At 41.0% G+C, this 27,262-nt stretch overlaps 1 protein-coding gene across 1 annotated transcript in view; it reads right to left on the reverse strand.

Annotated features, from left to right (window-relative positions):
- The window catches only part of CFAP47 (cilia and flagella associated protein 47), a 926,770-nt gene that overhangs the window by 766,293 nt on the left and 133,215 nt on the right, over positions 1–27,262 (reverse strand). Inside the window, exons 17-22 of the mRNA XM_073550693.1 lie at positions 22,280–22,410; positions 21,244–21,366; positions 19,555–19,686; positions 10,709–10,786; positions 7,875–8,019; positions 5,569–5,663 (exon numbers count right to left, since the gene is read on the reverse strand). Of these exons, the coding sequence (XP_073406794.1) occupies positions 5,569–5,663; positions 7,875–8,019; positions 10,709–10,786; positions 19,555–19,686; positions 21,244–21,366; positions 22,280–22,410 (704 nt within the window). The remainder of the gene's footprint in view (positions 1–5,568; positions 5,664–7,874; positions 8,020–10,708; positions 10,787–19,554; positions 19,687–21,243; positions 21,367–22,279; positions 22,411–27,262) is intronic.

A 27,262-nucleotide genomic window follows, 5' to 3' on the forward strand; every position in this document is an offset into this window, starting at 1 on the left:
TTTCTGTGTTCTAGAAGAAGAGTCACAGCTCCATGAATGCACAGGGCTTGTCTCATGGGAGCGCACACTGATAGCTTCACAAACAGCATGGCAGGACCACAGGAGATATCAGCACAGGCACTTCACAGCACATCAGAGCAATGAGAGAACAGTGTGATGTGGGGAACATGAAGCACTGAACCATATCATCTCCTTTTTAGGGGTTTATGTAGCTGCAATGAATATGAAAACTTTACATAGCCGACCTATATGGGGAAAACTTTGCCACAACTCGTATACATGAGGCATACCTGAGCCTTCTACTCCACCTTAGCGCTGATCACTAAATATGCCATTGTATATACTGATGGATTTATAGACACTGTGAAATTGATTTTTCTCTGTAATAAGATCAATTTATAGCAGGGGAAGGCGATTTATTTTCCCAAGGGGTCACATGAGAGATCGTAGCGGTCCTGGAGGGCCAAACCAACAGGCCGAACTTAATTTTGCTTGCTATTATTGTTTTATATTAATACTTATCATTTAATATTGAGCAGAATTAAGTCTGCTGACTAGCAATTATTGATAATACATTTAACAATAGAGTTTATTGAAGAATGCATTTTCATCAATAGTAACTACTGGTAATCATATAATTTACTGTTTTTAATAAAGTTTATAAAAAATAAATCCTGCTGCTCCAGTTATTCATCCCTTGTACCTTCATCAACTGCTCCCAACACAATAGGATGCTCCATAGTCCCCTCACACAGTATAAAGACAGAGGTCCTTAAACAGTATGATGTCTCCTCAACCTATATGATGCCTGGTATGATGAACAGTATGATGTCTCCTTGAACAGTATGATGTTCTCAAATGGACCCTCAAACAGTGTTATGTCTCCACACATTATGATGTCCCCTTGAACAGTATGATGTCCCTACACAGCCCCCCAAAAAGCGCGATGTCCCCACATAGTATGTTGGCCCCACACAGCTCGCCACAGAGGATGATGTCCACACTCAGGCCCTTAAACAGTACGAAGTCCCCAGAAAGCTCTTCACACAGCATAACGTCCTCTCAAACAGTATTATGTCCCCACGTAGCCCCCCATGCAATATCATGTTCCCACACAGCCCCCACACACAGAGCATGATGACTACTGTCATGGGTTTACTGCAACAGAAAGGAGCCAGATGGCCACAGTGTCTGATTTCTCCTTATCCTGCATTGTTTAGAAGCACTTCACCTTCATATTAAACATTGCAGGTTTCTTCTAGCTGTGCAGGGGTTAATCTGCTCAGTTGATAACTCTTGGAAGCTTTTCTGCATTAAGGCTCTCAGCTGTTCACTGTAAGCCACTCCCATCTCCTATATAATCTGGGCCCTGGCTAGCACTCATTGCCAGAGTTGGCTTATGCTGCATGGTTAGGAGATGGTGTACTCTAGTAGTTGTGTGAGAAGGCATTTGGTGGGTTCATCGGAAAGTGTTGCTAGGTTTTGGGTGTGGTAATTCCCCTCCTTTTCCTACTTGGGGTTTACCCCATCCTCCACTTCCTGAAATAACGGTGTGCAAGTACCTAGAGGAATTGATGCTGTAATGTAATTTTCAAGAAAAAAGTGTGATACACCATATGTTGATTTGATTTAAATTTCTCTTTTGTTTGCTCACTTTGCATTTTGTTAATTGATAAAAATAATCTATTAAAACACTTTTATTTTTGACAGCATTCTTACTTTGCATTTTTCTCACAACTGCTTAAAATGAGTAAAAACATACTATATTTGAGAGGCATACGCCACTTAAAAAATTTGGCGCATCTTCTCAGTGGCGTGCTCCTCTGTGCGCCTTGCCAGAAATGTTACTCCACTCAGAGATTAGAGTAACATTTCTGGAGTGAATTACGTGTAACTTCTCATGAGTATTCTTGGTGCCACCACGCCCTGCCCCACCCATGCTCCACCCAATTTGGTGGAGCTCTCCAAGACTGGTGTGAAAATGTCAATGAAAACTGCACAAAGACATTGTAAGTTTTCAATGTGTTCCAAGACAGTTTTCTGATGTGAATACTTTAATATATGAGCCCAATAAAGTGTTAATTTATACAAAAATTGTAACCAATCAGGTTCCACCTTTTATTTTCTAGGTTATCTTCATCAAATGACAGCTTTGTTTTGATTTTTTTGCTATGGGTCACACAACTGATTCATCCATACAAGTTCTTCAAATCTTTTCCATTGTCTTCCTTGATCTGATGCATCTACAAATAAGATTCTGCATTGTGCGTGGATAATTACTAAAATATAAAGTCAGGATCAATAACTGGCACAATGTACTGCTCCAGGCGTCGGCTGCTTACTTTCCACACACTTATTTGCATGAAATGTAAACTAATTAGTGGCACATTAGACACATTTTTAATGCAGGTCTGTAATTGCTTGTGGATGGGAAGTAATCATAGATTTAGTGTGCGGTTATGACCCTTTGGCTGGAAACAGAAAGGTGATTTTTGGCTAAACTGAATTAAAAGAGATAACAAAAACTAAATGAGATATTATGACACTTCTCTAGCAAATCCGGTTTACCACATATTTAGCAGATTACACATAATTATCAATATTTTCTTCATCATGTGTAGCTGTTGCCACAATTTAATTTAACAATTATACATATGAACTAAAAATGAAGGTGCATTATGCATGTAATAAATGTGAGCCACATGTGGCACGGGCCAACCATCTAATGTCCAAGGTGATGTCCCAGCTCTCCAATGGCAACAGATATGGTAAAAAAAGGGTTCTTGACACTTCTTTCCCCAAAATATAGGACAACACCATCCATTGTTCACAAGAGGCTAACTCCCCTCTTCTATTAAGAATACAATCATGCTGGACTGGCGGGTTCAGTGGAAAACTTTTCTAAAGTATATGTCCAGCCTTAGGTTATACATCTTCAAAGTGTCAATGACAACTTCCTACAGTGGGGAAAATTAGTATTTGATACACTGATGATTTTGCAAGTTTTCCCACCAACAAAGAATGGAGAAGTATATAATTTGTACCATAGGTACCCTTAAACTGTAAGAGTCAGAATCTTAAAAAAAAAATCCAGAAAATTATATTGTATGATATGATATGATTAATTTGCATTTTATTGCATGAAATACCAGTAAGTATTTGATACAATAGAAAAACAGAACTTAATATTTGGTACAGAAAGCTTTGTTCTTAAAACAGAGGTCAGACGATTCCTTTACGTCTTGACTAAGTTTGCACACACTGCAGCAGAGATTTTGGCCCACTTCTCTATACAGATCTTCTCCAGATCTTTCATGCAACATTCAGTTTCAGTTTCCTCCAAAGATTTTCTATTGGGCTCAGGTTTGGAGACTAGCTAGGTAACGCCAGGACCTTGAAATGCTTCTCATGTCACTCCTTAATTTGCCCTGGCTGTGTGTTTCAGGTCATTGTCAAAATCTTACATGACCCCATCCCTCCTTCTTTTAAAACGGTGCAGTTGTCCTGACCCCTTTGCTGAAAAGCACCCTCAAAGTATGATGTTTCCCCCACCATGCTTCATTGTTGGAATGGTGTTGTACTCATCCTTCATCTTCCTCCAAACACAGCAAGGGAAGTTGATACCAAAAAGTTCGATTTTAGTCTCATCTGACTACATGACCTTCTCCCATGCTTCCTCTGGGTCATCCAGATGGTCATTGGCGAACTTCAAATGGGCCTGGACATGTGTTGGCGTGAGAAGGGGGATCTTGCATGCCATGCAAGATTAGTGTGTTACTAATGGTAATATTTGAGACTATGGTCCCAGATCTCTTCAGGTCATTGACCAGGTCCTCCCGTATAGTTTTGGCTGATTCCTGACCTTTATAAGAATCTTCCTTACCCCACGAGGCGACATTTTGCATGGAGACCCAGGCAGACAAAGATTGACAGATATCTTGTGTTTCTTCCATTTTAAAATAATTGTGCCAACAGTTGTTGCCTTTTCACCATGCTGGTTGCCTATTGCCCTGTAGCCCATCCCAGCCTTGTACAGGTGTACAATAGTGGTCCTGGTGTCCTTAGATAGCTCTTTGGTCTTACCCATGGAGGAGAGGTTGGAGTGTGACTGATTGAGTGTGTGGACAGGTGTATTTTATATAGTTAACAAGTTCAAACATGTGCAACTAATACAGGTAATGAGTGTAGAGCTGGAGAGTTTCTTAAAAAAAACCTAAGTGGTCTATGAGAGCCAGAATTCTTATTGGTTGTTTGGTGATCAAATATTTATTTCACGCAATAAAATTCAATGTAATTATGTAAAAATTATACAATGTGATTTTCTGGATTTTTTTAAGATTCTGTCTCTCACAGTTGAAGTGTACCTACAATACAAATTACATAACTCTCCATTCTTTGTAGGTGGGAAAACTTGCAAAATCGGCAGTGTATAAAATACTTATTTTCTCCACTGTATGACATGAGGTCACTGGGCAAAACAGCCACTACTTCATCGTCTATTGTGATACTCAATACAAAGTTCTTCTAAAACTGGTATGATGCTCCACCATTACTACTTAATGGAACATTATGATACTCAATACAAATTTGTTCTAAAACTGGTATGATGCTCCACCATTACTAATTGAAGGAACATTATGATACTCAATACAAATTTGTTCTAAAACTGGTAGGATGCTCCACCATTACTACTTGAAGGAATATTATGATACTCAATACAAATTTCTTCTAAAACTGGTATGATGCTCCACCATTATTACTTAAAGGAACATTATGATACTCAATACAAATTTGTTCTAAAACTGGTATAATGCTCCACCATTACTACTTGAAGGAACATTAAGTATCTTCAAACTGCAGCAACTATTTAAAAATGGGGTATTCCTAGATCCAAAATCCTATCCCAATATGTAGTAGCTGTAGTAATAATAATAATAATAATAATAATGGCAAATACCTCCAATTAGAAATGTAGTACAGTTTTTCTGATTCGCTATGTCTCTTTCCTTATGTACAGGCATTGCAGGACCTTAGGTATCCATGGTTACAACCACTGATTTAGGGAAAGATAGTTAGTTGCTAGTTGTCGCAACTATGGATGCCTAAGGTCTTGCAATACCTGCACATGAGTTAAGCGACATCAGAAAAACTATACTACATTTTCTAAGATTTCTAAGTAAGATCTTTGGCGAGGCACATGACACTTGTGAGATGTGCCTGATTCATAAAGTAGCGTGCACCTCTTCATAAATCAGGCTCCTTTTACAATTCTGCACCCCTTCATTAAGACTGTAGTGTTGAATGCCAGTCTTAATGAATCAAGCCCTTACATGTGTTACGAGATTGAACGAACATCCTGTCATCCAGGAACATCTCTCCTAAGTTTTCCATAGACCATCATCACATTGGACATCAACACTGAAGATAAATACAATCACACAGGGACTATGCAAATATTTTAAGTCTTATTTAACTTTTTACGAATTTCTCATTTGACCTCAGATCTCAGTATTATGGACCTATATGAGCAAAACAATATTTGAGGCTATGATTATGTATAAAACTTACTTCCTTAGGACTGAAATGAAGCGCACATTCTAAGGTCTCCTTCTCTTCTAAATCCAGAGTATATAGATGAGGATATAACGGGTCAACGGCAACAACTAAACAAGAAAATGACAATGTAAGAAATGTAACCAAAATATACTACAGGTTTCTTTGCCTACTGCTGCGTGAATGTGGTGGTGGTCTTTAAAGCACTACTACAGCGTTTATTTTTATTTTACTGCTGGAGTGGTGCCATTAATGTAAGTTCCTTGACCGGAGTCTTAAACTTACCAGCCACCATCTTCATCTGTTTTTGGAACCGCTCCGATCCGTTTTCTGCAGGTTGTGATCTGGCAGATCGCTCCAGTGCTTACTAGTCGAGGTGGAAGTAACTACTCAATGTAAGTCTATAAGAGCCTGATCGAGGCCAGAATGAGGCTTTCATAAGCTTAGATTGAGAGCTTGGGACCGTCACCTTTGACTTCTGGACAACGGCAGCTGGTAAACATAGGGCTAAGACTGGCATACACACAAAGAAAAGGGCCCCTATTCATGAACAATATTTTGCATTCCAACAGCTCAACAAAATGCATAATTCCACCAGTTTTGCAGGTAGAAGTGGGCCCCCTTACCACTTGTGCAACTGTGCACCTGCACAGGTTGCATCAATTATATGCCCACCATTGAGACGAGAGGTAGGAAACTTGCATCAGTGGCACCACTCCAGCGGTGGATAAAAAAAAGAAACTCTGGAATGATTTTTTAAGCAGCTTATACATTACAATGCATAACAGTGAAAGTCAAATGAAAGAATTACTTAGCATTGCATTTGATTATACTATTTCCACTGAGTAAAACACTAAATGGGTGAGTCGTATGTTTCTTATGACATAATATTCCTAGTCTATTCAATGTCTTTTCAACTTGTGAATTTAATATTACAAATGAGAGAATGAGCAGCACACCATGATCTGTACAGTAGGGGAAAGCAGTGGCATGCCTCGTGTTGTGTTGCCATCCAGCTAAACCATCAGCAAAAGTATCTAGAGAAAGGAAGAAGAAGCAACACTCCCAAGCTCCAGTGTAAAACAAGTAATTTGTAATCCAATATGCAACACTTTGTCTTACATTTCATCCTCTTACAAGAATTGTTTTCTCTGAATCATTATAAAGTCATTTGAACCTCCTTGTATTCATTTTCCAGTTACTGGAACTTCAGTTTATTCATATCTTCTATGTGCCACAACAACTGAACTAATTAGTCTGTTCCAGATACGGACAGTTCTGGCATTTGAAATCACACAGGCCCATGTTGTCCCCGTCACCATGAACTAGATGGGATATATTACTAATATTACCCTGGATGGAGGAAAGCAATATTATCTACAAGACCAATATTTCTAATGATATCTGTGACCTGTTGGGGTCAGTGACGGAGTCAGCAACTTTGTGCTCCATCACAACTCTTAACAGTATGGGTGTCTTGAGAACACCGAATCTGTTAACAACGTAGCAAACAAGGCAGCAAATGACCAGACAGGCCCTACTGGCATTTGCCAGAATTGCCAGATGGCCAGTCCGGCCCTGGTCTGTTTCCAGATACAGTCATGGATGCAGATTTTTTTAGGAGACATTTTGAAATAATCTGCCCTGAGTGTACACAAAAGGAATTAGATTATTTCTGATCATTACATGACTTACTCTAACAGAGGTCACCTCTAATTAGTCTATCTCTAATATTCAGCTGTCTCTGGACTAGTGGGAGGAGGTTAGCTGTTATGATGTCTCCCATGCTCAATACGCTGCGTTGAACTGCGCCGAATGCAACATGTTGCATTTTGTTGCAGTTTGTGGGCGCGTCAAAACGACGCATGCCGCAAACACCCACATGGCCTCGACGCATGCAGACTAGGCGGAGATGAATGGAAGAGGTGGGAAGTGGGCGGGGCTTAATGGAGGAAATATGCAGCTCTGCCCAACGAAAGTGTGAAACCAGCCTTAGAAAGAAAAAAGCATACCCAGGGGAGCAGCGGGAATAAAATAAGAGCAAAAAGTGACAACTTTTAACCTGAAAACAGATGCCCTTTAAGCCTTCCCTGTTTTTTGCCAGTTCATTCCTATTTTGCTTGATTTAGTAAGTCAGACTGTATATGCAGACTATACAAAAACCAAGACTAGAAGGATTCAGTTCCACTCATCAATACGTAAATGTCAAACTTTAGAGAACTTTAATATAAGAAGCAATAATGGCAAAGACTATAACAAAATGTATACTTTTTTTACATCAATCTCATAAGCATTTGCACCTTCTTAGATAATTAGAGTACCTGCATCATCTTTGAATGTCAAAGAAAAATCTTCATATTTTGAAAGGTCAAATTCTACTCTTGCACGAGCCATCCCTTTATTCTGAAGCAGGAAAGGTATAGCTTGGGTAGAGTTTACATACACACCCGGGAAAAGGAATGAGCCCTGAAAATTAAAAAAAGAACAGTTTACAAATCATCAAAAAGAATTAACAGTAGAGCCCCGTAGTGGTGTAATCACCTGGACCAATGTAACCATGCAATACTGTGGCATTATTTTCAAAATCACAGCAAAAATATGGTTAAGTAACTTCTATAGAGCAAATCTCTGATTTAGCATATATAGAATGGCCCCCTAATTAGGCACAAGAAAATGATATACGAAAATAAAGAGGAATAAAAGAAAAATAATGTTTAGGTATCTGGTTTCAATCATTAAATTAATAATGATAAAACATAGGTGACATTCCATGTACCACAAAGTTTGACTCTAATCTTCAACCATGAATTCACTTTTTTAATGAGGAGGGGTCATTGGATCGACTGATCGATCTATTTGTTTATTTATTGATAAAACTGTCTATTCATTTATTTACATACAAAAATGAAGGCAGCACTGCCAAACCGGAAAATTAGAAAAATGTAATATGCCATAGTGACGGTAACATGTCCTTTCTCCTCAATGGAACCGAAATGTTGCTGTCACTATGGGATATTACATTTTTCGAATTTCCTTTTTTGGGAGTGCTGCCTTCATTTTTGTATGTATGTACAGAGTGGGCCATTTATATGGATACAACGAAATAAAATGGGAATGGTTGGTGATATCAACTTCCTGTTTGTGGCACATTAGTATATGGGAGGGGGAAATCTTTTCAAGATGTGTGGTGATCATGGTGGCAATTTTGAAGTTGGCCATTTTGGATCCAACTTTATTTTTTCCAATGGGAAGAGGGTCATGTGACACATCAAACTTATTGAGAATTTCACAAGAAAAACAATGGTGTGCTTGGTTTTAATGTAACTTTATTCTTTCATGAGTTATTTACAAATTTATGACTACAACCACATAAAATGTGTTCAAAGTGCTGCCCATTGTGTTGGAATGACAATGCAACTCTTTTCTCTCACTCTTGACACACTGATAGCAACACCACAGAAGAAATGCTAGTCTAAGGGGGTCAGATTCCTTGTAGGAATGCTCAGACTTGACACACATCATGTGGTGGTGCACCGTCTTGCTGAAAAAACTCAGGGAATGTGCCATCTTCAGTACATAAAGAGGCAACACATCATCATGCTGCAATTTCAGATATCCAGTGGCATAGAGGTTTCCACTGATGATGAATGGCCCCACTATCTTTGTACCCCATATACCACACCATACCATCAATTATGGGTGTCAGGTCCGAGCATTCCTAGATGAACAGTTTCCTGGAAAGTGGAATGGTCATCATGGGCCAGTGCAATGGCCACCAAGGTCTCCCGATCTGACCCCCTTAGACTTTTATCTTTGGGGTCATCTGAAGGCAATTTTCTATGCTGTGAAGATACGAGATTTGCAGCATCTCAAACAACGGATACTGGAAGCCTGCGCTAGCATTTATTCTGTGGTGTTGCTATCAGTGTGTCAAGAGTGGGAGAAGAGGATTGCATTGACAATCCAACACAATGGGCAGCACTTTGAACACATTTTATAAGTGGCCATAAACTTGTAAATAACTCATGAAATAATAATGTTACGTTAAAACCAAACACACTATTATTTTCCTTCTGAAATTCTCAATAATTTTGATGTGTCACATGACCCTCTTCCCATTAAAAAAAATAACATTGAATCCAAAATGGCCAACTTCAAAATGGCCACCATGGTCACCACTCATCTTGAAAAGATTTCCCCCTCCCATATACTAATGTGCCACAAACAGGAAGTTGATATCACCAACCATTCCCATTTTATTTAGGTGTATCCATATACTGTAAATGGCCCACCCTGTATATTGGAGAATTGGTTTATGCCTGGGAGTCTCTGCACCCCTTCCCCCCACACCTATTTTTTTGCTGGTGCTGCCTTGATTTTTTCTACTAATTTATTTATTTATCTTTTTATTTATTTATTTATTTATCTATTTAATTATACTTATTTTTCATTTATTATGCATTACTTACAGTATATAGCACTATCATATTCCACAATGCTTTACATACATTTTCATCACTGTCCCCACTGGGCTCACAATCTAAACTCCCTATCAGTATGTCTTTGGAGTATGGGAGGAAATCCACACAAACGCGGGGAGAACATACAAACGCCTTGCAGATGATGTCCTTGTTGGAGATTGAATCCAGGACCCCAGCGCTGCAAAGCAACAGTACTAACCACTGAGATAAACACTTATAAAATCACAATTTGAGCATCAATTTCTTCCAGTTCATCAGTCAAACTATTTCAAGCTTCCCCATCCTTCCACAAATATAAGACCATCTGAGCACTATATCTGGCTTGGGGCTTAGTATTTCTCCATAAGTATTACTCTTGTAACCTGACAAGTTATTTAGATGTTAATAATGCTGCTCTACAAATCTGCTCTTTCCAGACAATACTTTACTGGTGAGTGCTCAGGGTTATCCATGAGGAACAGACACAATTTCAGCTAAATTCCTTTGAACACCAAATTATGTACAAATGCATTTATTTGTCTCAAGCAATCAGAGTGAAATGCGCTTCATCGTGTTATTTCTTCAACACTGCAATACGTACTTTATTTTTGGTCTAAATTATAAGAAAATCCTGACGGGATTTTAGTAAATGTCCAATACATGTCACAATAAATGAAGGCAAAGCTCCTACTTACTACAGAAATGTCGACTTCTGATGGCACGACCAAGCCTCCAATTCTTAATTCTAAAGACTTTGCATTCCGCACTGATACCTTGACAGGAAAGAGTAATACATGTTATTCACTCAGAGGCAAAAGGATGCATAACAAAAACCACAGGAAAATGAATGCAATATTTTACGACATGTTAAAAACTTTATATTGCTTTAGATTAGATATATAGTCAGGGGCATACACAGAAATCATGGGGCTCTATTGCACACGTTCTAACCTCCCACTACCCCAGCCATAAAAAAAAAGAAAATAATATTCGGTGGGACACAGAAGAGCATATCCCACAACTTTGAAGCCCTAACTGAGAAACTTTCCTCCTATTGAAGCCTTAGATTCCCTTTTCATTGCCAACAAAAGTTCCCCCCAAACACAGTATGATACCCACACAGTGAATTCTTACACTAAACCCTCGAGATGCACAGTATGATGACCCTACTGTACCCAAGACAGCCATTCACAAAATATGTAGGCCACCACACAGTATGTTGCCCCACCCAAAAAAGTCCACACTGTATAATGGCCCCCCACATAACTCTCCACACTGTATAATGGCCCCCATATAGCCCTCCAAGCAGAATGAGGGCCCTCACATAGCCCTGCAAACAGTATAATGACCCTACATAGCCCTACAAACAGTATGATGCAAATAATACATAACCTTCCATATAATATAACGGGCCTCACATAGCACTTCATATAAAATAATGTACCCCACATGGCCTCTATATAATATAAAGGCCCCACATTGCCTTCCCTATAATGTAATGGCCCCCCAAAACTTTCTATATAATGTAATGGCCCCTACATAGCCTCCCATATAATGTAATGGCTCCCACATAGCCTTCCATATAATATAGTTGCCCCTATAGAGCATTTCATATAATATATTGGCTCCACATCACCTTTTATACAATATAATGGCTCCATATAGCCTTCCATACAAAATAATGGGACCCATATTGCCTTCCATATAATGTAATGGCCCCCCACATAGCCTTCAGTATAATATAATGGCAAGCACATAGCCTTCCATTTAATGTATTGGCCCCCATATAACCTTCCACGTAATATAATGGTCACCACCATAGTCTTCCATATAATATAATGTAATGGCTCTATATAGCCTTACATATAACTTGACGAGCAGTGTCACACAGGGGTGCCAAGAGCCCACCAATAACCAATTTCAGGGCCCCACTTTTCAGCTATATGCAATTATGACATTATCCTCAAATACAAATTTATATAACAACCAGCTGAAGAGACCGGCGTTGCCGGGGCATAGTAACCAATTGTGGTTAGTTATAACAGATTATAATGATTATATTGCACATAAAAACATTTCACATCATATATTCAACACTACAAATCTGCAACACAAATTAACTAAACGATTACCCAAGTATTGATAGTATTTTATTTTCAACTCATTCAAAGCCTTTTGATAAATAACATTTTTGTTTTTTTCTTTCGGTGCAAAGATGAACAGATTTTTGGCAGTTCCAACTCTTGACTAGACCATGTAAAGTTGACCATGAGAAAAGCATGGAGATTTCAAATCGATCCCTACTACTTTCAAGGACTGTCCCTGAGCATTGTTAATGGACATTGCAAATAGCAGTTGAACTGGAATCTGGTGGCGTTTAAATCAAAAAACAAATCAGATGGAATGAGTGGAATTCTTGGAATGAAAATGTCCTCTCCTTTGGCACATCCTGCTTCTGAGCTGTGTATCTAACCATATCCTGTGTGATAATGTCTGCTGGGCTGTGTATCTAATCATCTCCTGTGTGATAATTTCTGCTGAACTGTGTATCTAATCCTATTGTGTTACTGACTGCTCAGCCATGTATCTAATCCTATCCTGTGTGATACTGACTGGTGAGCAGTGTATCTAATCCTATCTTGTGTGATACCGTCTGCTGTGCCGTGTATCTAACCCTATCCTGTGTGATACTGACTGCTGAGCCGTGTACGTAATCCTATCCTGTGTGATACTGACTGCTGAGCCGTGTATCTAATCCTATTCTGTGTGATACTGTCTGCTGAGCTGTGTATCTAATCCTATCCTGTGCGATACTGTCTGCTGAGCCGTGTATCTATTCCTATCCTGTGTGATACTGACTTCTGAGCAGTGTATCTAATCCTATCCTGTGTGATACTGACTGCTGAGCCGTGTATCTAATCCTATTCTGTTTGAACTGGAAACTGGAGGCGTTTAAAATCAAAAAACAAATCAGATGGAAAGAGTGGAATTCTAGGACTGAAAATGTCCTCTCCTTTGGCACATCTTGTTTCTGAGCTGTGTATCTAACCCTATCCTGTGTGATAATGTCTGCTGAGCCGTGTACCTAATTCTCTCCTGTGTGATACTTTCTGCTGAGCTGTATATCTAATCCTATCGTGTGTTACTGACTGCTCAACTGTGTATCTAATCCTATCCTGTGTGATACTGACTGCTGAGCAGTGTATCTAATCCTATCCTGTGTGATACCGTCTGCTGAGCCATGTATATAACCCTATCCTGTGTGATACTGACTGCTGAGCCATGTACCTACTCCTATTATGTGTGTTACTGACTGCTCAGACATGTATCTAATCCTATCCAGTGTGATAGTAACTGCTGAGCCATGTATCTAATCCTATCCTGTGTGATACTGACTGCTGAGCCGTGTATCTAATCCTATTCTGTTTGAACTGGAAATTGGAGGCGTATTCTGTGTGATACTGTCTGCTGAGCCGTCTATCTAACACTATTCTGTGATACTGTGTGCTGAGCTGTGTATCTAATCCTATCCCATGTGATACTGTCTGCTGAGCCATGTATCTATTCCTATCCTCTATGATATTGACTGCTGAGCTGTGTATCTAATCCTATCCTGTGTGATACTGACTGCTGAGCCATGTGTCTAATCCTCTCCTGTGTGATACTGACTGCTGAGCTGTGTATCTAATCCTATCCTGTGTGATCCTGACTGCTAAGCCGTGTATCTAATCCTATCTTGTGTGATACTGGGCTCCCCCTGCAGTCTGTGTCAGAGGGTGGTCTGTGTTGGCACGGTAATAAATTGTGTTATTTCCAGCTTTACAGAAGGACGATAACACCATAGAAATGATAAGAATAATAGGCAAAATTGTTTGGTGAATTGTAATGCGCGGGGTTAAAATTTCGCCTCACAACATAGCCTATGACGCTCTCAGGGTCCAGATGTGTGACTGTGCAAAATTTTGTGGCTGTAGCTGCGACGGTGCACATGCCAATCCCGGACATACACACATACATATATACAAACATGCACACACACACATTGAGCTTTATATATTAGATGGACTGGGTAGATTGTTAAATCAATAAGATGCTACCTTTGTCTGTACCTAGTGACTCAAGAATATTGTGCCAAGTACTGCTCATATAAAAGGGTGGTGGCCCACTCTTGCACAGGGCCCGCCGGAGAATTCTCCTGTTCTCCCATGTACCAGTCCAAGCCTGCTGATGAACAAAAGGGTAGTAATGTTTTGAAATTTTGACTTTGAGGCTCCGTATCTCACCATCTACTACTGCTTCAAATGTGAAACTATTATCATTTTATAGACAATCATCTTCGCTATCTCACACAGAAATTTTACTTGCAACTATTTTGCATATGACTAGTTATGCATCTTCAACACTGTCAAGCATTCAAGCATGTCTCACCGAAATCTGATAGCAGGCCTATTCTACATGTTCCAAAAGTTAAAACCCCAAAAAGCGGAAAAAAATCCTCCAAAAAATTCAGATACAAACCAGACAGGCCTAAATGCATCTGCACTAATACAAGGTGCAGCGGACCCAAGTAAAATGGCAGCTGCACAGGTGCATAAATACCAAATGAAACAGCCAGCCTACAATAAGGGATTGGCCGTGTGGCACACCAGCGCAGGAGAAATAATCCGCATGTGGCAGTGTTCACACAGGGAATGCAGGGCTTCTGGTTCACAACCTCTTAGTAACACCATATAGGGGGACTGCCCAGTGTCTTGCTGGAGCACTATGTTGCTCTTTTCATACCCATAGTACTCGAGTGTATTAGTAACTCGTCACATAGTGCTCATCATTGAGACCACCATTGTTTCTGGTCAAGTATCCAATGCCACAGCCCTATATCCTTAGGCTTCCTCCACTGAACTTGACAGTTGCTTCAATTTCTCAATCCATGGCCCCTTTTCCCTTGTTTCTTCTAAACCCATTTGCACCCATCAGAGCCTAGTCTATTGGCTTTTGTCTCATCGCTCCAAATCAACCAGTTTACAATCTATTGCTGTCCACTTTCCATACTTTTTTTGCAATCTCGAGCCGACGCTTCTTATGATGATATTGAGGCCACCATGCCAGACTTGTGTAACGTGCACCCCACGGTGCTTGCATGGACATCTGTGATCTCATTATTACGAAGCATAAGAGTCACCTCCACTGCAGTGTTTGTCACAGCAGAACTGATAGACCTTGTGATAAGCCGTCTTGTTAACTCAGATATTTTGCCTGGACATTCACCTTTTGGCTTTTGAATGGATAGACGGACTTCATTTTGTCTTCTTCCAACTGTCATAGCACTCACATGATGCAATTTGGAAATTTTCTTGGTCGAGAGACTGCTATCAATGAGCTGGATGATGCTGTTTCTCTTTTCTTGGGAAATCTTCTTCATGGCTGTTCATCCATTCGAACCAGTGACCTTTCCCTTGGGAATCAACCTAACAACACACTGAGCTAATAGGGACTGTGAGATCAGGTTGTATTTTTGTATTATACAGGAAGCAAAACAGTATCAATGCAGTCACATGAGAAGAATCTGCATAACTCATATGCTAAATAGTTTCACTTCAAATTTATGTATGAGATAGCCAAGATGATTATCTATAAAATGATGGAAGTCTCATGTTCAAAGCAGTAGTGTATGGTGAGATATGGAGTCTGAAAGTCAAAAGTTCAAAACATTGTTACCCTTTTGTTTGTCAGTGAAATATAATGGGTCCCAAAATGTTTTCATTGGCTGTAAAAAATAAAGAAAATATTCACCTCTCCTCGACTCCCCGCTGCTCCAGTGTGCTCACCTTGTCTTCTGCAGCTCTGCATTGCTTGGCAGAACAGGAACGTTGTAGTGACATCATTGCGCCCATTGCACTGAGATGCCGAGGTATAATGATTGAGGAGGAAGAATCATTTGATTGCACCCTCTTTCATGGCTGCTTTCAACTGTATCAGTATAGGTCAATTCACCTTTATTTCGATGCACTTAATGCTAATAATCCAATTCTTGCCATTTTCATGATTTAGTTAATTTTAGATTGTTTTTTTTTAATTATTAGGCAGAAAAAGTGAATTATGCTGCAGTTTACAATTTGTCAGATAAAAAACATGCCCTAACCTGGGTCTGTGGTTTTGTATGTATGGAACATGGGTTGACAAACTGTTGCATCTGGTGAATGAGTCGTCTCGTTCTATTGGATCAATTGTTAAAAAAATTAAAAATCAGCCACCTTAAAGGGAATCTGTCAGCAGATTTTTGCTATGTAATTTGAAGACAACATGCTGTAGGGGTTAAAACATAGATTTCAGCAATGCCTCTCTTATCAAGGTTTTGTTTGCGTGGAATGATTCTTTTAGCACCAAGTGCTTATCATTGCTGGAGTATAGGAGTAACCCCGGCACACTAATAACATGAAAGTAAAGTCTTCTCAACGACAGTCTTTAATTGTTGTGATTTTATTGATTGTGAAAAAAAAGGGTGGTGTTACAATCCAAAAAAGGGTGGTGTTACAATCCAACGTTTCAGCTCTACATCTCGAGCTTTCATCAGGGTTATGACTAGATCCTTGGTTTTGAGGTGTGTGAATAAGTGGTATAGGTTTGCCTTTGTAATCCAGCTGCTGGAACGGTACCTATAGTAACCACGATGTGTAGGGTCAGCACGTGACTCCCGTCCTTGTGTCCTAAATCTAGTCAGGTGTGGAGGAGGCCGGAAGTCACTTCCGGCCTCCTCCACACCTGACTAGATTTAGGACACAAGGACGGGAGTCACGTGCTGACCCTACACATCGTGGTTACTATAGGTACCGTTCCAGCAGCTGGATTACAAAGGCAAACCTATACCACTTATTCACACACCTCAAAACCAAGGATCTAGTCATAACCCTGATGAAAGCTCGAGATGTAGAGCTGAAACGTTGGATTGTAACACCACCCTTTTTTGGATTGTAACACCACCCTTTTTTTTCACAATCAATAAAATCACAACAATTAAAGACTGTCGTTGAGAAGACTTTACTTTCATGTTATTAGTGTGCCGGGGTTACTCCTATACTTTAGTCTTGTTTTTTCCCAGAGCACCTAAGTTGGGGTTTGAGCCTGTCATATCTACTTTATACTTATCATTGCTGGGACACAGCACCTGGTAGTTTGACACGCCCCCTCCTGTGACAGGCACCTCATTGTAAATTGATATTGCATTTACAGACCCTGGTGTGGGCGGGGTTATCTTCCTCAGCTCTGCTTCATTGCTAAATCTAAAAGCTCTGATTATGTGAGAACAGCTGCACCCAGTAATCTAAGTGATACATTTTGGATTCACCTTCTCTTTGCCTACATCAGGCAGCTCTCAAATGAGGAAGCAAAAATCTGTTGACAGATTTCCTTTAAAGCCTTCACATAATTGTGAGCAGAGAGGCTTCATTAGGGTGTACACTTCCCTAATACTGTGTGCTAAGGAGCCATGGGAACTGTGTGTACTACCATATAGTACAATCATGCAGGACTATGTTGCAGTTCTTTTTGGAAAGATTACCCCCATAATATAACATAAATAAATTTATGCTACTGGTTTATGCCCTTTATAACCTTTGCCTTTTATAAATGTGCCCTTTGATTGCCAACCCACCAGCTAATTATGGAGGAATCTCCAGGGTCTTTCCCAGAATCAGATGTTGGAAAAAGCAAAGTTTGGACATGTTGGATGCTAACATGTCCAATTTATTGTTTACACAGGAGAAAAAAAGCACTGCCAAAGGCTTCTAGCTTTCTTAATTTTTATCCTTTAATTAACAACTTAATGACCGGCAATTTGTCTTTATTTCAGACTAAAAAGTAAATTGGCTGATGTTAAAGGTTTAATGGGCCTTGTTTCTAAGTACTACCTTTTTACAGATTTGTGCATTAAGTGTATAGTGCCCCCCCCCCAAAAAAAAAAGTTCCAGGCTGAAATGGATGCCAGTTGTATGCTATAAATACAGCTGACACATGGCAGCAATGGCCACGGTTGGTGCTAGTACTGATTGTGATTATTTGTCCTCAATAGTAAAAGCAGTGACTACATGGCTATCAAGGAGATGCTCCTTCATTCAACTCATCAGCACCCACGTGATTCAATTGCAGGGTTGCCAATGATAGCTATAACAACTTGCACCCAAGAAATGGCCTCCTGGTCTGCTAGATACGGTGGCCTGTTAGGATTTGCCATAATCCAAGTCTTCTAAGTCACCTGTTGAATTAAAACTAATAGGTCTAATGCATAATTACAGAAATCAAATTGTAAAATGTTAGTGGGACTAAGCAAAAATGTACAAAAGCAGTTCAACAACTTGTAAAATGTAATGAAAAAGCACAAAAAAACAAATCAAATGGCTTGCCATTAAGAACAAAAATATAAAAAAAAAACCACATTATCAACCTATATAACCCATACGGTGAATACCGCAAGAAATATAAGCAAAAACATCCCGAAAATAATGTTCTTTCATCATATAAGCAGACAAATTTTACATTTTCATGACCCAATGGTATAAAATTCACTTTTATAAAATTTGTATGCTTAAAATGCTCCCCACACTTACATGTAGATCAATTTCTTGAAAGGTGTAGTTTCCAAAATGGAGTCGCTTCTTCTATTTCGGCACCACAGGGGCGCTGCCTATACAACATGATGTCCGCAATCTATTGCAGCCAAATATGTGGTTCAAAAATTAAATAGTGCTCCTTCCATTCCAAGCCATGATGTTTGCTGACCAGTATTTTACAACCACATTTGAAAAATGATGCTTATTGATGTAAAGTACTGTTGCCATATGACGAACGTTATTTATTACTTTTTATGTGTTATGTGATGGTTTTGGTGCATAAAAATTCAAAGTTTAAAAAATGATAATTTTTCTAAATTTTCAACAAATTTCAGATATATTCATATGTAAGCGCAAAACATAAACTTTAGTTACCACTAACATAAGGTACAATTTGTCAGAAAAATGCATTCTATACAGTCAATAGGACATGTAGAACCATTCCAGAGATGTTACAACATAAAGTGACAAATGCTAGATTTGAAAAAAATGGGACTTGATCATGAACATCTAAACTGGCTGCTTTATTAAGGGGTTAAAACATATGCACACCCAGACAATATGAGTGTGTATTTATAATGGGGCAAGAAGAGTGGAAAGCATAGCTGCCTAAGGTGTATAAGGAGTTTATTTGTATGTTCCGCATGTATAGTTTTCACATCCATATGTCCGTCAATAAACTTTTTGACATGAGCATGTAATTGTTTTTTTACACAAATAAAAAAAATGTATAAAGTCCTATTCAAGTCCCTATAAAATCTTTACAATGGAGCCTTTTAAAATGGATGACATACAGGATGAGAAGACAAGGCGCACATTTGTTGCAATTTCAGATGCAATATTTTAACCGTCTCAATTTACATCTAAATTAGGAAAAAATTGAATAATAATACTAAATGCGTCAATATGTTTTACCAGCAAATGAAATACATATATACCTCAATTCTAGTATCGAATTTCATGACTGTTCTTGGTGTGAAGAAGATTGTTAGCGCAGCATGGCCTCCTACAGGGATTACTCCTTGTGATGGAGTAATGGTCATGCCAGGCAAAGGACTAATATCTACAACCTGGAAGGGGGAAGAAACAAAAAAAAACACTTAATATAATATTTGTATGAAAAATGACAAAATCTGTAGGATAGATATATATAGAGATATTTATATCTGTATATACAATTCATTGATAAAGTACTCATACCTCATGAATTTTTCCACATTTTTAAATTGTTTTATATCTCTATATATAAAAATGAATGTGTGTGTGTGTGTATCACCAACCAATCACGAAGCATCTTTCATTTCACCAAAGCTGTTTAAAAGAAGCTGAGCTGTGATTGGTTGCTATGAGCAACAGTTTTCCCACTCCAGAAAACACCTCAGCAGACACTGACATGGTGAGAGAAATCTAGCATCCCTGGGAACATAAGCTCCCAGCCATTGTCTGCCCCCCAGAAAGGAGAAGAGCACGACAGAAATGAATCCCCCCCTCCCGTGCCCATATACACATCACACATCCTCCATCCAATAGGCACATCTTCCCTCTTAAAGGGATCCCTGGTATGGAAGTTAGGGCCTTTCCACTCAGCACTCTGGTTCTTACCCCAGGCTGACGGGATGATGTGGGATATTAAGGGGAGTAGTCCGGTGGCTCTGGCTGATGGGATGATGTGGGATATTAGGGGTAGTAGTCCGGTGGCTCTGGCTGACGGGATGATGTGGGATATTAGGGGTAGTAGTTCGGCGGCTGTGACGGGATGATGTGGGATATTAGGAGTAGTTGTCCGGTGGCTATGGCTGACGGGATGATGTGGGATATTAGGGGTAGTAGTCCGGTGGCTTTGACGGGATGATGTGGTCTGGCTGATGGGACGATGTGGGATATTAGGGGTAGTAGTCCGGTGACTCTGGCTGATGGGATGATGTGGGATATTAGGGGTAGTAGTACTGCAGCTGTGACGGGATGATGTGGGATATTAGGGGTAGTTGTCCAGTGGCTATGGCTGACGTGATGATGTGGGATATTAGTAGTCCAAGGGCTCTGGCTGATGGGATGATGTGGGATAATAGGGGTAGTAGTCTGGCGACTGTGACGGGATGATGTGGGATATTAGGGTTAGTAGTCCGGTGGCTATGGCTGACGGGAAGATGTGGGATATTAGTAGTCCGGTGGCTCTGGCTGACGGGACGATATGGGATATTAGGGATAGTAGTCTGGTAGCTCTGGCTGACGGGATGATGTGGGATATTATAGTGAATGTGGCTATGCGGCGTGGGCGGGGCTATACACTCAGCTTTATATACAGTTATAGTCATTATAATTTGTTATAACTAACCATAGTTAGTTACTATGCCCGGGCAGCGTCGTGCTCTTCAGCTAGTAACACATAAAATCCCAATAAATTCCATTAAGTTTGTGGGTGCAATGCGAAAAATTGTGCAGAGGGCAGGGTTTGACACTGAGGCTGGGCGGTGCCAGCTCTGACTGTGAAGTTAGATAATAAAGCAGAGGGAGCTGTCAAGTATGGTTGAGCCACAGTTAAACAAAGTGGGTGCAAAATGTATAGGGGTGCTGTATATCACAAGACAGCACAGATTAATGGGTAAGACGAGCTCTTAAATGGTTACCTGAAAGTATGCATGGTTCATTCCAGTGTTCTGAATAATGGCCGTTTTAAAGGTCGATAGACCAATTGGAGCATGATGGAAAAGAATTCTCTGCTCAGTAAACTGGACATTTGCTGATCCAATCTGTAAATGAAGGAAAAATCATTAGTGCCTCCCAATCGCCATTTCCATGCATTCCTTTTTATTGTAAGATTAGATTTTTATTGTAAGACTAGCTGAAGAGCCCGGCGCTGCCCGGGCATAGTAACTAACTGTGGTTAGTTATAGCAAATTATAGTTATCCTCCATCCCATAGTCCCGTGCCCATATACCCATCATACATATCCTCCATCCCATAGTCGAGTGCCCATATACCCTTCACACATCCTCCATCCCATAGTCCCATGCCCATATACCCATCATACATATTGGCCATCCCATAGTCGAGTGCCCATATACCCATCACACATCCTTCATCTCATAGTCCCATGCCCATATACCCATCACACATATGCTCCATCCCATAGTCCCGTGCCCATGTACCCATCATACATATCCGCCATCCCATAGTCCCGTGCCCATATACCCGTCATACATATCCTCCATCCCATAGTCCAGTGCCCATATACCCATCACACATCCTCCATCCCATAGTCCCGTGCTCATATACCCATCATACATCCTCCAACCCATAGTCAACCATTATGTCATCATAATGAGCGGTGGGGCTTGCAATCTATGATGACATCAGCGTCACCATGGCAACCATTATTGCATCATAATGAGGGGCGGGGCTTGATATACACACACTTTTTCCCCATTATGTACATAGGGGCAAAATTGTTTGGTGAATTGGAATGCGCGGGGTTAAAATTTCGCCTCACAACATAGCCTAGGACACTCTCCGGGTCCAGACGTGTGACTGTGCCAAATTTTGTGGCTGTAGCCGCAATGGTGTGGATGCCAATCCCGGACATACATACACACACACATACACACACACTTGAGCTTTATATATTAGATTAGATACAATCCATGACGCCATGGCTCTGATTACCTCTGCAATGCATTTTAGCTTGTGTGTATTTCGCTGTTGTACACACAGATTGAATTTGCCTGTGTCTGGTGAGCCGAATCCTGGATGCCATACAACTTCACATTCAAGGTCTTCATATGCATCAACAATGCCTAATAGGAATCAATCACAAAGTAAATCGAATATAGTCCTGATTATCAGTAAACAGCATAATTAATCAGTCTGCAAGGAAATAAGGGTAGCCAAAGAGAACATGTCATGAAATAAGAACTAGAATTAAAGAAATCTTTATTATACCGCCATACTCATTTACCATATTTACTGACAACATGCACCTGGCACATTGCGAAAATTATGTTTTTGGCTTAAAATATGACTCAAGCAGAACTTTAGATGCTCAGAACCACCCACAGTGGGTACGGAAAGTATTCAGACCCCTTTAGATTTTTCACTCTTTGTTTCATTTCTGCCATTTGGTAAATTTAAAAAAGTTCATTTTTTTCTCACTAATGTACACTCTGCACTCCATCTTAACTGAAAAAGACAGAAATGTAGAAATTTTTGAAAATGTATTAAAAAAGAGAAACTGAAATATCACATGGTCATAAGTATTCAGACTCTTTGTTCAGTATGGAGTAGGAGCACCCTTTTGAGCTGGTACAGCCATGAGTCTTCTTGGGAATGATGCAGCAAGTTTTTCACATTTGGATTTGGGGATCTTCTGCCATTCATCCTTGCAGATCCTCTCCAGTCCTGTCAGGTTGGATGGTGAACGTTGGTGGCCAGCCATTTTCAGGTCTCTCCAGAGATGCTCAATTTGGTTTAGGTCATGGGCTCTGGCTGGGCCAGTCAAGAATGGTTACAGAGTTGTTCTGAAGGCACTCCTTTGCTATTTTAGCTGTGTGTTTAGGGTAATTATTTTGTAGGAAGGTGAACCTTCGGCCAAGTCTGAGGTAGAGAGTACTCTGGAAGAGGTTTTCATCCAGGATATCTCTGTACTTAGCCGCATTCATGTTTCCTTCACTTACAACCAGCCGTCCTGTCCCTGAAGCTGAAAAACATCCCCAGAGCATGATGCGGCCACCACCATGTTTCACAGTTGGGATTGTATTGGGCAGGTGATGAGCAGTGCTTGGTTATCTCTACACATACCTGTCATGGTTTGGATAGGGTTCTTGCCCTGCACTCGCAGGGTTAAGTGTATGTGGCCTCTTTCTGGATCTGGAAGGGGTATTTATACTTACTCTTTACCAGGGTTCTTTGTCAGCTATACTTTTGCCCTTGGCTTAGTTTAAGTGACCCCTGTGCACTTATGCAGTGTGCATGCTCCTGTGTTTGATATCTTGGCTTCTGACCCGGTCTGTCCCCGTTGCGTGCTTGCCTGCCGTTTCTGTACCAGCTATTGCCGTTCTGGTTTACTGATCTCTTGCTACGTCCTGACTATCCGTTCTGTCTAATCCTTTGGTACTGTCATGCTATCTCGTGCTTTGACCCAAGCCTGATCTGGTTTATGTCCCTGTCTACGTCCCTTGGTAACTTTGTCCCGTAGTTACCCTTCCAGGAGTTTCCCTTCAGTTCATAGCTCTCCAGAGCTTAGGCCACACCCCCAACAGTCAGGTGCTTCAGGTCCTATCTGGCCTGAAGCAATCTCTCTCTGCTCCTGCTTCCTCTGGGAGACCTGTGGGAGGCCCCAGTGACCACAAGAAAGTTCAAAAACAAAGTCTCTTCAATGTTCAACATGCTCACAAACAGAAAACAAATGGTATCCTCCGAATCGCTGCCAGGAATCAAGACAGTCCGTATCTGAGACCGGTTGCCATGGGCAACTGCACTGCTGTGCTATGCTGAGGGATGCCAGGTAGTGATAAGCGAGTATACTCGTTGCTCGGGTTTCCCCGAGCATGTTCGGGTGTCCTCCGAGTATTTTGGTGTGCTCAGAGATTTACCGTAGTATTTGTCAACGCAGCTGCATGATTTGCGGCTGCTAGACAGGCTGAATACATGTAGGGGTTGCCTGTTTGTTAGGAATTCCACACATGTATTCAGGCTTGTTTATTTGGGGTTTGGTAATCGCGCAGTCAATCACATATCCTAAGTACAGGGCTTCCGTGAGTCCCACTGCACATTTTCTCGGGTACGCTGTTAACCCCGCAATTCTGAGAGAATTCAGCACTGCTTGTACCTGGGACGTGTGTGTATTCCAGTTGATGCTAAATGCCGACGCCTACTTCTGATGAGGATCTAATACTATGTCCATCAGCCTCTGGAATGTGGCTGGAGCCCCACGTTATCTGAAAGGAAAGATGACATAGTGACAGAGACCCTCTGGCATTATAAAAGCGGTCTTTTCTTTCGCCGATTCTGTCAATGGGACCTGCCAGTAACCTTTGGTGAGAACGAGCGTGGTGAAGCACTGGGCCTCCCCCAGTCTTCCAATTAGGTCGTCCACAAGGGGCAATGGATAGAGGTCAAACAAGGAAACCTCATTTAATTTTCTGAAATCATTACAAAAACTTAATGACCCGTCTGGCTTTAGAATTAGTACAATGGGGCTAGCCCACTCACTTTGGGATTCCTTGATAACTCACAACTGAAGCATTTGCTTCACTTCGGCCGCGATGGCTTGCCTCCTGGCTTCTGGCACTTGGTACGGTTTCATCCGTACCCTAACTCGGAGCTCGGTGACAATGTCATACTGGATACACCCATCACCGAGCAACTCTGAGAATACGTCTGTATTCTGTTGCACCAGCACCCGATTCTCCAATTGCAACTGTATTGTGAGAGCGTCATTTATTTTAACCTGACCCCAGGCCGCGTCCTTGGACAGTGTCAGGGGGTTCCCCGTTGGCTGACAGCGGCATATAACATGCGCTTCTGGCAATTGCGCCAGAAATCCACCAACTGGTGACACCCGTCACGTGATCGCGGGTCACCGATGGGTTGGCATGACAAAAGAGGTCTCGTGGAGACCGCTATGGTTGTCACTGTTGACTTGCTGTGAGCGCTGTTCAGTGGTCGGCGCTCATAGCAAGTGAGCAATTCTGCTACATACAGGTGAACTGATCATTGCCTGTATGTAGCAGAGCCGATGAGATTAAGGCAGTTTCTAGTCTTCCATGGAGACTATTAAAGCATGCCAAAAGTGAAAAAAAATGTTTTTAAAAATATAAAAAAATAAAAAAAATTATAAAAGTACAAATCACCCCCCTTTCACCCCATTCAAAATAAAACAATAAAAAAACACACATATTTGGTATCACCAAGTTCAGAATCGCCCGATCTATCAATAAAAAAAAGGAATAAACCTGATCGCTAAACAGCGTAGTGAGAAAAAAAGGCAAAACGCCAGAATTACATTTTTTTGGTCGCCGCGACATTGCATTAAAATGCAATAATGGGTGATCAAAAGATCGTATCTGGACCAAAATGGTATAATTAAAAACGTCAGCTCGGCATGCAAAAAAAAACCCTCACCCAACCCGAGATCACGAAAAATGTAGACGCTATGGGTATCAGAAAATGGAGCAATTTTTTTTTTCTTAATAAAGTTTGGAATTTTTTTCACCACTTAGATAAAAAAGAACCTAGACATGTTTGGTGTCTATGAACTCATAATGACCTGTAGAATCATAATGACAGGTGAGTTTTAGCATTTAGTGATCCTATTAAAAAATCAAAACAAAAAACAAGTGTGGGATTGCACTTTTTTTTGCAATTTCACCGCACTTGGAATTTTTTTCCCATTTTCTAGCATACAACAAGGTAAAACCAATGGTGTTGTTCAAACGTACAACTCATTCTGCGAAAAACAAGCCCTCACATGGCCATATTGACAGAAAAACGTTATGGCTCTTGGAAGAAGGGGAGCAGAAAACACTAGTGCATCAGTCAGGGTTTGGTGAGTCTACCTTTCATATGTAAGTTTTTTTACATTTTTTCTTATGCTAGCTCTTGGAAGAAGGGGAGCAAAAAACGAAAATACAAACCGAAAATACCTCCGGTCATGAAGGAGTTAAACCTCTCTACTAACCCATCACTTTGCGGTTGGTATACCGACATGCGCAACTGTTTGATCCGGAGCAGCTTACATAGCTCCTTGGTCACCTTGGACATAAAAAGAGTCCCCTGATTTGTGAGGATCTCCTTTGGTAGCCCAAGGCAACAAAACATTGCAAACAGCTTGCGAGCTATTAGTTTTGCTGAGGTGTGGCGAAGAGGTATCGCCTCTGGGTACCACGTGGCGTAGTCCACTATGACCAAAATATGTTGATGGCCACGGGCGGATTTCCACCAGATCTATTGCTATGCACTCAAATGGTACCTATATAATAGTTAGAGGCACCAATGGACTCCGGAAATGTGCAGTGGGTGTGGCAAGTTGGCACTCAGGACAGGACTGGTAGTACCCCAAACCAACCGGGTGGTGTTCAAAATGGCTCATACCCAAATGCTGGGGGGGTACTCGGGGGCCAAAAAGATGCCAGAGCGCATACTGCAGCGTTTTTTTGGCCTGGGATTTATGCTGAGGTCCAGAGTGTTCTGCCACTTCAATCTGGATTTTATCCACCCTGTATAACAAATCCTGGTTAATAGCCATGTGGGCAGTAGCATAGCTGCCGGGGGGCAGAGGGTGCGGTCGCCCTGGGCCCTGCAGTCTGAGGGGGGCCCACCCAGAGCTACGCTACTGTAAATGTATCGGCGTGCACACCACACCCATACAGTTACATTCTGTGGCAGAGCAGGGAGAATCGATCTCCTGGCTCTGCCACCTGACCAGTATGGGGCCCTTGAGCAGGCAGGGGGGCCCAGTACCAGTAGTGGGTCCCCTGCCCTTCATTGCAGGTTCAATTGTATCGGCTAGCTGCCGATACAGCTGACCACATTGATGAGAGAAGGAGCGTTACTCTCTTACCATCATCCCTCTCTCAGCATCTGACACAGAGACTGACAGCGGGCGCGATGATGTCACTACCTGGCGCCCCTTGTCAGGAGATGAGTGGG

This window comes from Dendrobates tinctorius, unplaced genomic scaffold (genome assembly GCF_039654945.1).
Source record: "Dendrobates tinctorius isolate UK_male_01 unplaced genomic scaffold, ASM3965494v1 ptg000166l, whole genome shotgun sequence".
Lineage (NCBI taxonomy): Eukaryota > Metazoa > Chordata > Amphibia > Anura > Dendrobatidae > Dendrobates > Dendrobates tinctorius.